This window comes from Nicotiana tomentosiformis, chromosome 8 (genome assembly GCF_000390325.3).
Source record: "Nicotiana tomentosiformis chromosome 8, ASM39032v3, whole genome shotgun sequence".
Classification (NCBI taxonomy): domain Eukaryota; kingdom Viridiplantae; phylum Streptophyta; class Magnoliopsida; order Solanales; family Solanaceae; genus Nicotiana; species Nicotiana tomentosiformis.
Window position 1 is genome coordinate 143,231,951 of NC_090819.1, and position 17,359 is coordinate 143,249,309.

At 35.7% G+C, this 17,359-nt stretch overlaps 2 protein-coding genes across 2 annotated transcripts; one reads left to right on the plus strand and one right to left on the minus strand.

Annotated features, from left to right (window-relative positions):
• Positions 1–4,493: 4,493 nt before the first annotated feature.
• On the minus strand, positions 4,494–8,805 carry LOC104110887 (probable trehalase). The gene is made up of 11 exons (XM_009620447.4): positions 8,195–8,805; positions 7,160–7,279; positions 6,652–6,767; positions 6,391–6,491; positions 6,188–6,297; positions 6,019–6,091; positions 5,772–5,939; positions 5,593–5,680; positions 5,402–5,501; positions 5,091–5,304; positions 4,494–4,881 (listed from the first exon to the last, which is right to left on the minus strand). The coding sequence occupies exons 1-11, from the start codon at positions 8,773–8,775 to the stop codon at positions 4,795–4,797; spliced, it is 1,758 nt and encodes a 585-aa protein (XP_009618742.1). The 5' UTR covers positions 8,776–8,805; the 3' UTR covers positions 4,494–4,794.
• Positions 8,806–10,274: 1,469 nt separating this feature from the next.
• On the plus strand, positions 10,275–15,995 carry LOC104110888 (probable trehalase). Its single transcript, XM_070182924.1, has 11 exons — positions 10,275–11,165; positions 11,768–11,891; positions 12,388–12,499; positions 12,671–12,771; positions 12,869–12,978; positions 13,081–13,153; positions 13,234–13,401; positions 13,494–13,581; positions 13,971–14,070; positions 14,169–14,382; positions 15,556–15,995. The coding sequence occupies exons 1-11, from the start codon at positions 10,582–10,584 to the stop codon at positions 15,640–15,642; spliced, it is 1,761 nt and encodes a 586-aa protein (XP_070039025.1). The 5' UTR covers positions 10,275–10,581; the 3' UTR covers positions 15,643–15,995.
• The last annotated feature ends 1,364 nt before the right edge of the window (positions 15,996–17,359 follow it).

The window sequence follows — 17,359 nt, forward strand, 5'->3', positions numbered from 1 at the left end:
GGATCGACGGCCCGAGTTCCAATGGGATCGACGAGTGGCCTTTCATCTCCGATCGTCAGGTTGTTGTTCTCATCTTGAAGGCCAGCTTCGTTTTCGATAGGTAGGACCATTAATTGAGAGTTCGTCGTTTTTAACCTGAAATCAAAGACACTTCCAAGAGCAAGTGTAAAATGGTATATTTTACAGAGATTCGTACCAAATAACTACTGTTATCCTTAGCCCCACGGTGGGTGCCAAACTATTTACCCGAAAAACGGATAGAGTTGAATTTATACGTAGTTCTAAGGATACGTGGTATAACTTGGTACAAATTAGAAAAATGAGCAAATATATATGGAAATTAACTATAAAGGGAATGAATACAAACCCTAAATTGAATGGAGAGTGATTGATAAGAGAGAAATATGAATCAATATCAAAGCCCCAAAAAGGATAATCTTTACTAGATGTTATGTAAATCTTAATAAGTCTAAATGTGTGAATGAATAAATTGAGTCATCCTGAATGAATGATAACCACTCTTAATATAGTTGAGGAATCCTACTTTGGATATAATTAAAAATACATAGTGGGGATCTCATGATAGATTAATTAATTAGTTTTTCCTTGATTCAATCCGTGATTTTCGTCGAGATTCTCTCTCCGAATGTGGCTATAACGACTCTTTTGTTCCTTGGCTCGATCTTGATCTAGACCGGTCTTAATTTTGATCGGTCTCAGGGTCTCGATCTCGATCTTGGCCGATCTCGATATTGATCAGTCTCTTGGGTTGATCTCGATTTTGGTCGATCTCGATATCGGTCGGTCTCTGGGGCTCGAGCTTGACAACATATCTTCACATCATGGCTCGATATTACAATGACGAACCATGGACCATCATGTTCCAATCTCGATTAGTCATATGAAGGGCAAATTCGGTTTTGACCGTGTACAGGTTTCTTTATTTTGTTCAGAGAAAATAAAATAAAGACATAATATCTTCTTAGGCCAATGAGGACAAAGAAACACGTAAAAAATGTACCTTATCCACAGGTTCTTGATACTTTGGAATAGTTAGTCATTGGTGGACAAATACAAAAGAACAAACAAAGAAGAAAAACATGTAGTACTAGTTACTATAGAGGGATCTGCAGTTTCCTGCTTTGCATTTCTCACCACAAAAAGGAAGAAAGAGGCTGTCAAACTTCAGAATACCCCTGTCATGGCAGAAAGAGAGGCACCAACTATCAAATACTGATAATAAAGGAAGAAGATGATCAAAACACTAAGAAAATGTTTGGATTGACTTTTAAGCTGGATAATTCAACTTTTAAGCTCTTTTTAGTTTTTTTCAGTGTTTGACAAAGTCAAAAAGTGCTTAAAGTAAGTTAAAAATTGATTAAAACAAGCCAAAAGCAATAAGTTGGGCAATCCCAATTTATTACTTTTTGACTTAAAGCTATTTCTGCTAATAAGTTACTTTTTTTAAGTCAATTCAAACGGGCAAGTTGTATAACCAAAGCTTCAAAAATTGGAAACATATAAGAATCTTGATAGTCTTTCTACTCTCTCGGGGTAGGGGTAAGGTCTGCGTACACACTACCCTACCCAGACCCACTAGTGGGATTTTAGTGGGTCGTCGTTGTTGTTGTTGAAAAAGGGAAGAAAGTTCAATCGTCACGGTTCGAGCCGTGGAATCAGAATTAATGTTTGCATTAGAGTAGACTACCTACATCACAACCCAAGCTTTGGGGTATGACCCTTCCCTAAATGCTGCATTAACACGAAATATTTCGTACACGGACCCGCCCTTTTTTCCTACTACAAAAAATGAGATTCTTGCTGAAAAGGAGATTTCTAGTGACATGAAAACTGTGCTTGACACTCTCTTTACTATTTCGTTGCATTAAGTGATGTTTTCCTCTTTCTAACTATTCTAAATAAATGTATACGAAAACACTAACACCTCTCAAAAGATTTTGCCAAAAGGAAGACTCTAACAAACAATACATTATAGATAATTTTTCTAAATTAGAGATGGTCGGCACATTGAGCCGAGGGTCTATCGAAAACAGACTCTCTACCCTCACAAGGTAGGGGTCGTAAGGTTTGCATGCACACTACCCCGCAGACATCACTTGTGAGATTACACTGTGTTTGTTGTTGTTGTTGTAGAGAGGGACTTATACAAACCATGTTATCCATTGCGCTCTACTTACTCCAGCCAAAAAACAATAAATAAAACTAGAGAAACATCCACATACAACATATTTTGACAGGTTTGTTGTGACCAAAAGTGAAAAAAAAATTACTATACTTTAATGAAGCAAACTATATTAAAGGGGAATCCAAATTAAAAGATCAGTAGGAATATGTACATAGGAACCTTTAGAAAACAGAAGTAGTAAAAAACAAATAGTCTTGATATGCCAGATCCTGAAACTTTGACTGCAGATAAATGGACTTATGTAATTCAAGGTCAAGTGTGAACTCTGTTGAGTAAAATATCTAGTAAAAAAACAAGAACGGCTATGCAAACAGCCCCCTAATTGTCCTTTTACTGAAGTCCTCGAGACTGCAGCAACAGTTACAGATAACAGTTAACCAGAAAACCAGGTTTATTGGCCATGCCTGCCGTAAGGGCAGCCGGTGTACAAAGTATTCCACGTTCATGCAGGGTCGGGGAAGGGTCCACACCCCCGACGGGATATGATATAGGCAGTCTGCTCTGATACAAACATCAGTAGTTGATTCCACGATCCGAACCCGTGACCTACAATTCACACAGAGACAACTTTTCCGTTGTTCTAAGGATCCATGTCTGCAGTAAATAATTTAGAAAAGAAGTCACTAAAAAAAAGAAGCAGGAAACAAGGCCCCTGGTTTACTGCCAAAAAGACTAGTGGCAGCAGCCTATAGACTTCAACATAAAAAACAAATATAACAGTCTTATAATAAGAAACTGAAACTGAGGCATGTTTTAGTAGTAACTCCAATGGAAGTTCTAAAAGAAACTAATTCTCAAAATCAAAGGCAATCTACAAAAATGGAAGGCTCAACTTCATACAAGAATAGCAAGGCAAGAATTTCTGTACCAAGAAGTAAGACTTTGAAAGATAAAAGAGCTAAGCTTTATATCATACGTCATTGTCTTTACATGCTACTTTGCTGGAGGGAACATGTAGATTAGAATATCTGGTAACAACATTTTACATCTGTGTATTTTACTCCATTTTCTTTTGCAGAATTTGTAATGTAGGAAATAGGGAGAATGCTAATTCAAGAACTATAACTTCACCATGTTACATTATCTACTAGTGTATATTTTGTATTCTGATCCCTACAACTTCTAAATTGTCTACTTTGTTCTTTGCCAACGTTATGAACAGGTGCAACATTTATTAAGGTACCTTCCAAAAACTTCGAAATATTCATTTTAGAGACTAGAGTTTAAGTTATATTCTATCAGTATAAAAACAAATTACACTATCAATCATCTTTATTAGTTGTAGCAGGTAACCTTTGGTTACAAATTTCGGAATTTAAGATCACCTCTAGATATTCTTTGGAACCTGACAGTGTAAAAAAAACAAAAGGTTGCCATATTAGCGACTACTTCAACAATTTAAAAAATTTAAAAAAACATAAATATAGTTTACAATTTCAAATTGTAGGAGAATTATATTTTGGGATTAATGCGGTGTCATTTGAACTTTGGACCAAGTAAAATGTAATTGAGTTGCTGATTTTATAGCGGATTTGACTTAATTTGTTAAATGCTACTGAAGCTAATCCAATCCTTTCATCCCTCTATTTAAACTATTCTCTAACTAGTCTTAACGTAGGCATATTGTGTATACCTTGTTTCGATGAATAATTTTCTAAATAAAATAAATATTATATTAAAAAATGTATTTGAGTTATAAAATTAGAGTTTAAGCACCTGAAATTGATAAATAAAATAATTAAGTACCGTAAAAAAGTTAATTAGAATAATTTGCTCGTATCGGTAATTTTGATAATAACAACAAAACTCAAATGTATTTGCATAATTGAGAATGAAAGAGAATAAAAGCTTTTAAAGGATATATTCCATGCAAAAATTAAATATTTAAAATAGAGGTTATTTATAATATATATATTGTATGTGCTTTAAAAGTTTGCTCAATTATTTTGTTTCAACATTATATATGCCTGAAAACTACTTTTTGCTTTTCTAGTTTATAAATAAGATATATTTATTTTATGGAAAAGTCCATAACGTAGAGTAAAACGAGGGGGGGGGGGGGGGGATCATAATATTTAAAAGGTATTAAAAAAGATAAAAGTTATAATATAGAGGATAAAATAGGTATTTGGCCATCGAAAGTTTGAGAAATCTAGTCTACTTGACTTTCTAAGTGCTATATAAATAGTTAAGTGAATTTTCTCTTACAAACAAAGAAACATGACTTTACTAGGTAATTTCAGATAGTCGAGTGATCATTCGAGTAACGGACTAAGACAAAAGGGTATAAGAATAACTTTTGTTCATCTATTAAAGCATAGAATCATCTAATTTCACTTTAATTTGAAGTTGTTCGCCTATTAATACAACACCAACATTATTTGATTCCAAATTCAGAGCAATGTTTATTGTCCCTCTTCAACTTCTCCTAATTCACTCACCATTACTTCATCAAGACCGTGAATACGAGCAACACCATCGCGAAATACATTGCCAATATTTACAATCTTTACTTCTCCGTTATATTGTTCAACATGTTCACGGATAATATTTCTAATTTCGTCAGCTCGAATGGTTACTCTGCCTGCTCAGTAGTAGTCAATCTTCAAGTCTTCAGGCCATCCAAATTCCTCCAGAAGTGCCAGTACAACGCCATTCGCCCATCCAAAACCTGTCTGCATTTAGACACAAATAATAGTCAAAAAATCTTTAAAAAATGAACTTAGTGACCTTAATGTCTACTTCAAAATTTTCTGGTTTTCCACAGTAGACTGCTTTACATAGTATGATTAAAAGTATATGAGTGACAAAAGCTCTTGACTATGCCAATATCAAATAAACTGCAGGAAAATCAACAGATGCGAAAATCTGTGCCTGTACTTACTTGGGCTACATATACACCACCACCTCCGTATGCTCCACATTTTGTCACATCGTATTTTTCATACATTGCTCCGGTTTTCTTGTAAGCTACATAGTTCGTTCTTATCCATCGGATAACAATGTCTTTAGCTAAGGCTCTTGCCTCTTCTAGCCCAGACCTCGCGAGACCTTCAATGATCATGTGTTGAATGGGGGGCCAACCATTTGGAAAATCCCTATTGTAAATTGATATGAGTGATCAAAGATTAAAAAGCACCTTAGTATCATAAATTTTCCACTTTATTTCAATAAGAGTAAAAACAAGCTATGTACCATTGTTGTCCAGTATTAGACAAGGTCCCTGCAATCCCTGCAGGTTGAAGCAGGCCCGAGTTCTCGAGACTTTGAACAACTTTTCGAGTTGTGATATCATCTTCAATTGTAACAAATCAGAAAGAATATCATTATATGCTCAAGTAGTGATGTCTATATCCATATATATATCAGAGATATAGTATACAGACCTGAATTGAATAATTCAATCCACAAAGGAACAAAGTTAGAGGCAAATGACTTCTTGTTCTGGTGTATATCTTCCCATTTATAAATATCCTAATATCACAAACAAGTGAAACAAAACTTAGAATGCTTTAAGTTTTCAAGGTGTGAAAACATGTGCACGAATTCGTGCAAGATATACCACCTCGGATGTGTAACTATTGCCTAGCCAGTAATCAAGCCATTGCCCCATCTCCGCGTTCCAAAAGATACAATTGATGGCCCTTTGTCTATTTTGAGAAGCTTCTGTAAATCGTGCAAAAATGCTAGTATCTCCAACAAGATTTGCTAAAAAGGCTACGTCAAGTTCCATCTGTGATACAATTTAAAAGCCCATGTTATATGCAAGGTCACATTTACAAGGCCTAATTTTCAGTGATTTTACAACTTACCTTCAGAAGGAATGCATTCAGATCAACTGGTAGAATTGATGTTGTACTAGTTGTTGTGAGATCAGGTTCATTCCTGCGATACAAGATAAAAACAGTTTCGCATTATCAAACTATAATGAGAGATAAATGATTAGTAAGGCTGCATTATAACGTCTGAATAATGTGCTACCTCATCCATCTTGAACTGAAATCCCATCCACTTTCAGCAGCTGACGCCAACTCACGGTAAAATTGTCTTTTCTCACAGATATTTGGGAGTTTGGAAGCTGTTTTACTGTCCTATATCAAATGCAAAATAAAAAGAACCTGTAGTTTGCACTTGCAGGAATATCATGATAATCCAAGTCAGAAATATGAGATTGCAAGCTTTACAATAGTTGATGATTCTGGCCGGGGTTCATTCCACATAGCATAGTATCGACTCAAACTATGGTTCGATCCCTGAGCATCTTGAATAGTCACTTTATGGATTCCTACAAAAAAAGTGGGAATGACAGACTTACCATAAAAAGCATTTAAGCCAGAAGAATTGAATAATAAAGCCCAAAAACATAGTATAAACTTAACATAGCCAACACATTGCTAGAAAAGCAACAGCCAATTTAATAGGAACAGAAAAGAACAAGATAGTACCTGAATTCCAAAAATGATACTCTTTGAGCAAAGCAGGAAGAGATCTTCTAACCAAGTCCAAATCGCCTGTCCGGTTGTATATTTCAACAATCATTGCAGCCAGGAGAGGAGGCTGACTGAACATGTGAAACACAAGATACGATAAGAATTTTCACAGCATGAAAAGATGAGCTAAGTAGTGAAAGATATACAATTACTCCCTCCTTCGCATTTTATGTGCAATAAGTTAAGCTGACTAGTATGTTCTATTGGTAGTACAACAACAACAAACCCAGTGTAATCCCACTGGGGTTTGGGGAGGGTGGGATGTACGCAGCCTTACCCCTACCTTGGAAAGGCAGAGAGGCTGTTTCCATGTTCTATTGATAGTATTAAAAGAAAAATAAACCATTGAAAGTTGGTGAGGTGTCGCAAAAACTGAAACTGTCACATATAGGAAGAACATACACAAGTTAAAGCATCGTAAAGGCTGCAAGTTTTATGAATCAAGATGTGAAAAGATTCTTGCCTTCTATTACTGTAGTATGCTCGTGCACCATTAAGAACATAACCGAATTGATCTATCAGAGAAACCAGATTACTCACAATCCCTTTTGCAGTTTCATACATATTGCTTGCTAACAAGCCCCTGCATAAAAAATATGGCTAACGTATAAGATTTGCTCGAAAGAGAACTATTAAAAGGACGATAAGGGCAGGAACTCCTGGAAGTATCAGAATACGGAACATTGCAACATCATCACTTCATACAATAACACTTAACAATGAAATTAGATTCCAGCACGTTAATCAAACCATAGAACAAAGAAAAGATTGCATATTTCTGTCGAAATAAGGGGCGGAGCTAGCATAGGATTTGTCGAACCCATTAACTTTGGTCTAAACCATGTATTTTTCTTAAAAAGTTTATTACAGATATATAAATTATTAATTTAGAACTCAGTAACATAAACAAACAAGAATCCCGAACCCACATGCTTCAAACCCTGGCTCCGCCTCTGGTCGAAATGGTAGGCCTCAAGAATATACTTACATTCACAGAATGCAGAGTTGTGTTCAGAAACTTCAACACTTAAAAGATCTAACAAATACTAAACTTTTCATAGGATAGAACAGTAGATAATATTCATTCAACCAATTCATTGTTTCTTTAGAAAGTAAAGTAATTCGATCTTGTGTAAAACATGAGCTGAACTTCTATCACTTGCACAATATCGACTATCTCATAAACTGAAAAGAAGTAACTTCCACTCACTAATATCTTTTCATTTCAACTTTACCAATTTACTTCATGTAAAAACAAGCAAAAGCAACAATTATTAACAGCATTTAACAAAGGCCCGGTGCATTAAGCTCCCGCTATGGGATCCGGGGAAGGGCTGGACCACAAGTGTCTATTATATGCAACCTTACCCGCATTTCTACGAGAGGCTGTTTCCACGGCTCGAACTCGTGACCTCCTAGTCACATGACTTTACAACAACTTTACCAGTTATGCCGAGGCTCCCATTTAACATAGGGAAGCAAGGAAAAAAAGACTAACCTTATTATCCAGTAAGAATCCCAGTAATAAACCTCTCTGTAACGCGATCCTGCTATAATAACTGGATTTTTCAATGGAATTAAAGTATACAACTCTGGATTTTCCAATACATGATCAGAAACTTTCCTACTTAAATTCTTCCAAAGTGAATGCACTTCCAATGCCCAAGCCCTCACCTCAGAATTCTTCACCTTTGGCAAAAAACCTTCAGGCTCAGCAACAAAATCCACTGGCTCAACATAAACCAAATCCTCATCTGCACCATTCAAATATTTGCCTATAAACACATCCAAATCATGTGTTGGAATTGAACCATTCACAGTTCTTGGAAGCTTATTAAAAGCTTCAACTGTTGCTGAAAGATTCTGTTTAAGTGACATGTCAACATATAGTTTTGCATCAAACCCTTTGTAGCCATAGGATTGAAGAGCAGCTTCTTGAACTTTTTCAAGAAAAATAACTAAAGGGGTTGTTGGAATTACAGGTCCCTTGTTAGTAGATGTACATGTTTCAGATTTAATCATATTCATTGCTGTTAATGATAATATAAACAGAGTGAAAATCATAACAATTATGGCCATATTGTGAGAAGTTAAGGGGTTGAATTGGTTATGCCATAGCCAATTATTGGACCTGTCAATTATTGTCTTTGTTTATGCTCCGCCATTAATGTTGTAACACGTGCAGATTTCTGAAGGTAGAGCATTTCACTAAAATATTCTTGATTTTGTCCTCAAATATTCAGGTCCCTTTCTTCTGTTTATAAACAGTTTGTTTACATAAGTACTTTGTAAAAAAAAGCAATTTAATATGCAACTTGTGACTTTCTTACTTGCTTTCGTCCTTTACTCTTTGTATGGTTAAAAAACGTTGTAGTTGTATTTGCTGAGCAATAACACATTAGCCTAGTGGTTTATTAGTGATCATGTGTGAAATTAATCCTCTAAATTTTGTATTGAGCTGTAATTAGATTAATTCGTTTTAAGGGTGGGGATTCTGATCGGTTTGTGGTTTATTTTTATTTTTTTTGGGGGGGGGGGGGAGTTTGTAAATAAATCGGGTCGGATCATTGCATATGTGGCCTCAGATTTGATCATTTGGCTTACTATAGGCTTATATAGAGTGAATACAACTTGTTTATTCATCGTTTCATGTATTATATTGTACGGTATCATTTTGATGTATATAATATTTGGATAAATTATATTATTTGTTGTCGTTTTATGATGTTATGCACCAACAATATGAAAAATAAACTTGCACTATTACAAAGAAAAAGTAAGGTATGTGATAGAATTATTATGTAAAAATATAGGGTAAATGATAAAATAGGATTAATAATAAGAACGGGCAAGATGAGAAAAAAAAATAAGGAAACGATTAGATGACCCCAAATCGATCGTTATATAATGACACTTTTCCTTGTTACGTAACGATAAATTTAACGATACGATACAATAAAATTTAAGTAAGAATTTAAATAATATTAGAAAGTAAAGGGTCAAATATGTTCTTTTCCGTTTTTTATTTTAGGGTATCAAAGTTAAACCCTTTGGGGTCGTTTGGTACGAGGGATAAGGTGGGATAAGATGTGTGATTAAATTTATACCGTGTTTGGTTGGCGTTATAAATTTATACTGCCAACCAAACACGGTATAAATTTAATCCCAGACTTAATCTAAAATATCTCATCTTATCCCACCTTATCCCATTAAACTTGTGATTATTTTATTTCACCTCTCATGTGATATAAATTAGTCTTAGGATAATTTAGTCCACGTACCAACAACAACAACAACAAAACAGTATAATTTAGGGTACCTTACCCCTACCCTAGGGTAGAGAGGCTGTTTTCAATAGACCCTCGGCTCCCTCCCTCCAAGAACTCCCCACTTTACTCTTGGCTGACTCAAACTCATAACCTTTTGATTGGAAGCGGAGGGTATTCATCTCATAGCAACCCAATCTTGTCCACGCACCAAACTACCACAAATACGTTTGTGGAACAGGAATAGGAAAACACTAGTGCAAATCAAAGGGGACCGTTTGAACACAAAATCAAGAATCTTTTTAGTAAAACGCGATAAGTTCAGAAATCTACACGTGTTACAACAGTGGCTAAAAAGAAACAAAGACGAGAATCCTCGTAACAATCTAAGTAGGTTTAGTTTTCTAGTTCAGTTCAGAGTCTTGCATAGTATAGTACCCATCGAAAGTTAGATTTTTCAGACTTCTTCAATTTACCTGCTTATTCCCACTGCCGGCCTTTTCTGCTCTAAATAAACCAAATTTGTTTTCCTTCAAATTAACCTATATAAATTGGCGCTCCAACAATTGGCTATGGCATTAGTATTCAACCAATTCAACCCCTTAACTTCTCTTACAATATGTATAAATCCACATTTTTTGTGATTTTTACTTTATTCATGTCATTCACAGCCCTGAATATGATTAAAGCTGAAACATGTACATCCATTGAAAAGACCCATGTAATTCCCACAACCTCTTTAGTTATTTTTCTTGAAAAGGTTCAAGAAGCTGCTCTTCAATCCTATGGCCGCAAAGGGTTTGATCCAAAACTGTATGTTGATATGCCACTGAAACACAACCTTTCAATAACAGTTGAAGCTTTTAATAAACTTCCAAGATCTGTGAATGGTTCAATTCCAGCACATGATTTGGATGTGTTTTTAGGCAAATATTTGAATGGTGCAGATGAGGATTTGGTTTATGTTGAGCCAGTAGATTATGTAGCTGAGCCTGAAGGTTTTTTGCCAAAAGTGAAGAATTCTGAAGTGAGGGCTTGGGCATTGGAGGTTCATTCACTTTGGAAGAATTTAAGCAGGAAAGTTTCTGATAAAGTATTGGAAAAACCAGAGATGTATACTTTGCTTCCATTGAAAAATCCAGTTATTATACCAGGATCACGTTTCAGAGAGGTTTATTACTGGGATTCTTATTGGGTAATAAGGTTAGTCTTTTTTCTTGCTTACCTGTGTTAATTGTTGTTAATTATCTTTTGGTATATGTTATTTCTTCATTGTTGCTTCTGTTAGGTTTTCATGAAGTAAATTAGTAAAGTTAAAGTGAAAAGAAAATAGTGAGTGGAAGTTACTTCTTTTCAGTGTATGAGATAGTTGACATTGTGAAACAGACAGAAGTTCAGCTCACTTTTTACATAATGTCCAATTGCTTTGCTTTCTAAAGAGATCATGTTGCTAAAATTTGAACATTGAGGTAGCCGATACGAATGATTAGTATAATAAACATTATCTACTGAACCTTCCTCTGAAAAGTTTCGATCTATTGTTAGATCTTTATATGTTGTGGTTTCTGAACAATATAAATATTCTTGAGGCCTGCCTTTTTGACAAATATGCAATCTTTTCATTGTTCTGTACTTTAATTATCAAGCTGGAATCTAGTCTCATTGTTAAGTGATTTATGCGTGAGGTGATGATGTTGCAATGTGACATCTTGTGATACTTCCCGGAGTTCCTGCACTTATTTCCGTTTTGATAGTTCTCTTTTTCTATGAGAAAATCTTATACATTAGATATATTTTTGATGCAGGGGTTTGTTAGCAAGCAAGATGTATGAAACTGCAAAAGGGATTGTGACTAATCTGGTTTCTCTGATAGATCAATTTGGTTATGTTCTTAATGGTGCAAGAGCATACTACAGCAACAGAAGGCAAGTATTCTTTACATATTGATTCGTAAAACTTACAGCTTTTAAGATGCTTTACTTGTATGTATCGCCTTTATGCAAAAGTTTCAGTTTTGGGGGCATTTCAAATCAACTTCCAATGATGCTATTTTTCTGTTAATACTACCAATAAAACATTCAAGTCAGCTTAACTTCTGAATTTGCCCCTAATTAAATCACGCACATAAAAGGTTGCAGAGAGAGTAATTGTATCTCTTTCATATCTTAGCTATTTTTATGGAAAATCAGGATGTCCACTTATATTTCGATCTTATTTTATTGTGATCTGTCCCCTCCCTAATATTTCTATTTTGTTTTTTTTGAAAGGGGTGGGCATGAGGGTGTTGGTTGTTGGCTAGAAAAACCGTACTAGGACTGACTGTGTACAAGTTATGGTTATATGAGTAATCCAGTGTCATCTACTTCCTCTTTTCATGCTGTGCAAATTCTTATTGTGTCTTTCTTTTTTTCACATGTTCAGTCAGCCTCCTGTCCTGGCTGCGATGATTGTTGAAATATACAATCGAACAGGTGATTTAGATTTGGTTAGAAGATCTCTTCCTGCTTTGCTTAAGGAGTATCACTTTTGGAATTCAGGTACTTTCTTGTTTTTTTTCCTTTTAGGTTCTTATTGAATAGTCTGTTGCTTTTCTTTAAGTTTCTATATTTTTAGGCTTTGTTATACAGTTCTTCTGCTTAATTGCTTTTTACTGGACACCTAAGCGGAAGACTTTACTTATCTGTCATTCTCCACTTTTTTGGTTCAAGGAATACATAAAGTGACTATTCAAGATGCTCAGGGATCAAACCACAGCTTGAGTCGGTACTATGCTATGTGGAATAAACCCCGGCCAGAATCATCAACTATTGTAAGGCTCCGCAACTCATATTCCTGAAATGTGTATGTCGTGAACTTCCTACAATTGTGAAGTACTCATTCTTTTGTATTTTTTTCATTTGATATAGGACAGGGAAACTGCTTCCAAACTCCCAAATATCTGTGAAAAAAGACAATTATACCGTGAGCTGGCATCAGCTGCTGAAAGTGGATGGGATTTCAGTTCAAGATGGATGAGGTAACACATTATTCAGAAGTTACAAAGCAATCTTATTAGTCATTTATTTTTCATTATAATTTTGATAGCACAATACATGTCTGCTGTTATCTTGTATTGCAGGAATGAATCTGATCTCACAACAACTAGTACATCATCAATTTTACCAGTTGATCTGAATGCATTTCTTCTGAAGGTAATTTGTAGAATCTCTGAAAATTAAGCCTTGTAAGTGTGACCTTGCATATAACATGGGCTTCTAAATTTGTGTCACAGATGGAACATGACATAGCCTTTCTAGCAAATGTTATTGGAGAAAGTAGCACGGTTGCACGTTTTACAGAAGCTTCTCAAAATAGACAAAAAGCCATGAACCGTATTTTATGGAACACAGAGATGGGACAATGGCTTGATTACTGGCTTGGCAACAGCAACACATCCGAGGTTGGTATGTCTTGCATGAATTCTTATAGATGTCTTCTCACCTTGAAAACCTAAAGCATTCTAAGTTTCGTTTCACTTGTTTTTTATTTTAGGATATTTATAAATGGGAAGATTTACACCAGAACAAGAAGTCATTTGCTTCTAACTTTGTTCCATTGTGGACTGAATTACTTAACTCAGGTACTTAACCTCTATCTCTAATGTTTCTTCTGTAATCTACCGTTCTCGGGGGACTTAAGCTGTGTATTAGTAGGATTTTGCATGTAGAACTGAGCTGCACCCATCTAAATGGAGCCTTTACAAAGTTGATACCTTTAACGCTAAGCGAGAAAAAAGTGAACTTAAAAGCATGCAAAGCTGATCAGTGTTATTGGGCCAAACCATTACAGTTATTTGTTCTTGTAGAACCGCTATGGTTTGGCCCTGGACTTGTTTCGACTATCAATGATGTTGTCTGGTCTTATTAATTTTTCAATAGATTTATTAGAACTTTCTAGCTGATACTTATGGATATAGGCGGCCCTACTTGAGCATATAATGATGTTTTTTCTGCTTTGTTATAATTGAAGACAATATCACAGCTCAAAAAGTTGTTCAAAGTTTCAAGAGCTCGGGCTTGCTTCAACCTGCAGGGATTGCAGTGACCTTTTCTAATACTGGACAGCAGTGGTACATTGTTTATTTTAATTCTAAATGAAATAAAGTCGACCACTTATGATGCTACAGTGCCTTTTTAATCTTTGATCCTTCATATTTGTTAACAACAGGGATTTTCCGAATGGTTGGCCTCCTCTTCAACACATAATCATTGAAGGTCTCTCAAGGTCCGGACTGGAAGAGGCAAGAGCCTTAGCTGAAGACATTGCTGTGCGATGGATAAGAACGAACTATGTGGCTTACAAGAAAACCGGTGCAATGCATGAAAAATATGATGTCACAAAATGTGGAGCATACGGAGGCGGTGGTGAATATGTACCCCAAGTAAGTGCAGGATACAATTTTGGCATCTGTTGATTTACCTGATATTTTCCTGAGCCGAGGGCCTTGCGGAAACAACCTCTCTACCTTCTTAAGGTAGGAGTAAGGTCTGCGTAACGGGCCGGTCTCGTGGACCGCGGTCCCGGGACGGTCCCGGGTCTTAAATAAACGGGCTAAACGGTCTTTTTGTAAGAACGGGACCACGAACTCATGGTCCCGCTCTAAACGGGCCGGGCCTGCGGTCCCAACGGGCTAAATCGGCCAAAGCTTTCAGATGTTGATATCTGACGTTATCTTTAGGATGTTTTTTATGTGTCTAGCCAAAGATTCCGTCCCGCCCCGCGATCCAAAATATTTAAAAGCTAACTCCATACCACAAGTTTTACACTTAGCCTTATTTTTTGGAACTAGTTAAGTAAAAAATGGCCAAACAAAAGATGTTTCCTGCCGTTTGGTAGGTTCTGTAGAAAAAGTAGGTGCAGTAACAGGAGTATTAAATGGCTATTTTTTAACCCCCCAACAACTCTTTTTTTCAAAAGCCAAACGGCTATTTGCCTGTTTGGCCCGCCAAGGGACCGGTCCGGTCCCGGTCTCTTGGCGGGCCCGGTCCTAACGGTTCCTAGCTAAGAACCGGTCCACGAGACCGGCACGAGCCCACCTCTAGCGGTCATAGCCTGCGGGCCGGTCCGGAGACCGGCCCACTTGCCACCCTTATTCTACCGTCTCAGACCCACTAGTGGTATTACACTGGGTTTGCTGTTATTTTTGTTGTTGATGTTGTTGATTTACGTGAAATCTAGTTTTCAATAAATATTTTGGTTAATATCATCGGAAAAAGAAAGACCTCATTTTAGAAACGAATTACCTTTGTACACTATTCGAACAGTTGGTTGTCCTAGTCCTCAGTCCTCACCCTGTCCGAAAAGAATATGTCTGGATTACTAAAATGACTAGTTTCCATGTTGTATACATAATTTTTGCATAGTCAAGAGCTTTAATTCACTCATAGGTTATATTATAGCTACGAGCCTGCTTACAAGGCTTCGACTGCATTTAAATGATACGATAAAGCAGTCTACTATGGAAATATTGAGTGTCAAAATAGACATATTGAGCATACTAAATCCTTTTTCATTTTATTTTTGAGTTTTGATTAATATTTGTGTCTGAATGCAGACGGGTTTTGGCTGGGCGAATGGTGTTGTACTGGCGCTTTTGGAGGAATTTGGCTGGCCTGAAGACTTGAAGATTGACTGCTATTGAACAAGCACAGTAACCAAAACAAATATCATTGAGCTCATTTTCTTCTTTTTGATCTGTTAACAACAACAACAAACCTAGCAAATCATACTAGTGGGATCTGGATAGGGTAGTGTGTACGCAGACCTTACCCCTACCTTGGGGGTAGCGAGACTGTTTCCGATAACCCCCGGGCTCAAAAATCAGCAGCAGCGGTTTGCTGATTTTTTTCTATGTTCGTATTATTTCATTAGTTTTTTGTACCATATAAAGTGATCCAAGGGGTGATGGAAAAAGATACATTTCCATGATTTGTACTTGTAAACAGCTTATAATATGATTCCTATGCTTTTATAAATGTATAAGTTATTCTTATAGCCCTTTTGTCTTTTCAAATTTCAGAAGCAGTTTGTTTCTCTCCCTATGTTTTGAACAATATTATTGCTCCCTCAGTTCCATAAAGAACGACATTACTCTTCTGAAATATGTTGATTTTATTTCAAATAAACTTGAGATAGTTGATGTTGAATTCATACTAAAATATGTTGACTTTTCTATTTTGAACCGTGTTATTATTTTGTGAATGGAAGGAATACTACTACTCAACTTCTTTGGTGTAACATGACGGAAAATTGCAGAAATAGTATACCATAGGGGTGGTCTTGAACTTTTGGCCTAACTTAGCAAAATATTTAAAAGATAACCTCAACTTTAAAAAACAAAAACTGTTGGGCTAAACTTCTGTTGCCCATCAGGCATAAGTTATATTTGTAATATTTGCACAAGTTAGTTGTGCCTATGAGACAGGAGTTCGGAATATTTCAATAAATTACAAAGATTGAAGATTGTAGTGTGTTGTCTGGGCAGTATTTTTCAGTTGTATTAACTAACTTGTTTTTTTAAAAAAATTAATCATGATCTAATTCAATTGTATTTTTCCAGCAATAATTTAACAATATATATGTTCCGTTAAAAAAGTGTAAAATATTATTTTGTGGATTATAAGAATAACTCTTTATAAAGTGGAGAAAAAAGTTGTGAACAATTAAATAATACAGGCAACTTCTGTCAATACATCACAACTTATGAACAATTTAACATGACAGGTGGAACGAATAGTACCAAGTCTTGCTCATCCTTCACAATTTGTAAATAATTGAGCACACATGCAACTTTTGCCGATCAGTGGGTTCATCTTATTGAAATATCCATAACTCCGACCTCATAAATAAAATTAATTTATACCCACAACTTATTCTCAATGGAAAATGAAAATTTTGCCAGTGAATTTTCTTAAGTGGAGATCGTTTAGTTAAAAGAAAAAATTAAGCTTGGCCAAAAATTCAAAGTCACCCCTTATGGGGGTCATTCTAGTAAATCGCTCCTTTATAAAACTTTTAGATTTTGGTCCTAGACCCGCATTCTTATTTAGAATTCGTTAAAGCTTAAACTTAAAAGCTTTATCCATAAGTAATGAGAGGAAACTTTTAGTTCCTACTCTCTCTTTAGTGTTCTTCTCCCGTTCTCATTCTCGTACATTTTCTGAAATTGATGTTCGTGTATCAATTGAAATGACTATTAATCATTCGTTGAAAAGGCACGAGTTGCATTCTACGAGATTTTCTAGCATGTAACAAGTGCATAGTCTGTTCTAAATATTTTGATAGTCTTTCCAACTCACCACGCATTATGAAAATAATCACTCTAACATTTAGACAACGACAAAAAACAAGTGAAGGCA

What these genes read in the sequence shown, in the direction of transcription:
- LOC104110887 (XM_009620447.4), bottom strand. Translation starts at nt 8,775, where the DNA reads ATGGCCATAATTGTTATGATTTTCACTCTGTTTATATTATCATTAACA. An exon ending in TTCAGTTCAAGATGGATGAG is followed by an intron (nt 6,092 to 6,187) that starts GTAGCACATTAT and finishes CTTGTATCGCAG; the next exon opens with GAATGAACCTGATCTCACAA. An exon ending in GCAATAGTTACACATCCGAG is followed by an intron (nt 5,681 to 5,771) that starts GTGGTATATCTT and finishes TTGTGATATTAG; the next exon opens with GATATTTATAAATGGGAAGA.
- LOC104110888 (XM_070182924.1), top strand. Translation starts at nt 10,582, where the DNA reads ATGTATAAATCCACATTTTTTGTGATTTTTACTTTATTCATGTCATTC. An exon ending in GGCCAGAATCATCAACTATT is followed by an intron (nt 12,772 to 12,868) that starts GTAAGGCTCCGC and finishes CATTTGATATAG; the next exon opens with GACAGGGAAACTGCTTCCAA. An exon ending in GTGGTGAATATGTACCCCAA is followed by an intron (nt 14,383 to 15,555) that starts GTAAGTGCAGGA and finishes GTCTGAATGCAG; the next exon opens with ACGGGTTTTGGCTGGGCGAA.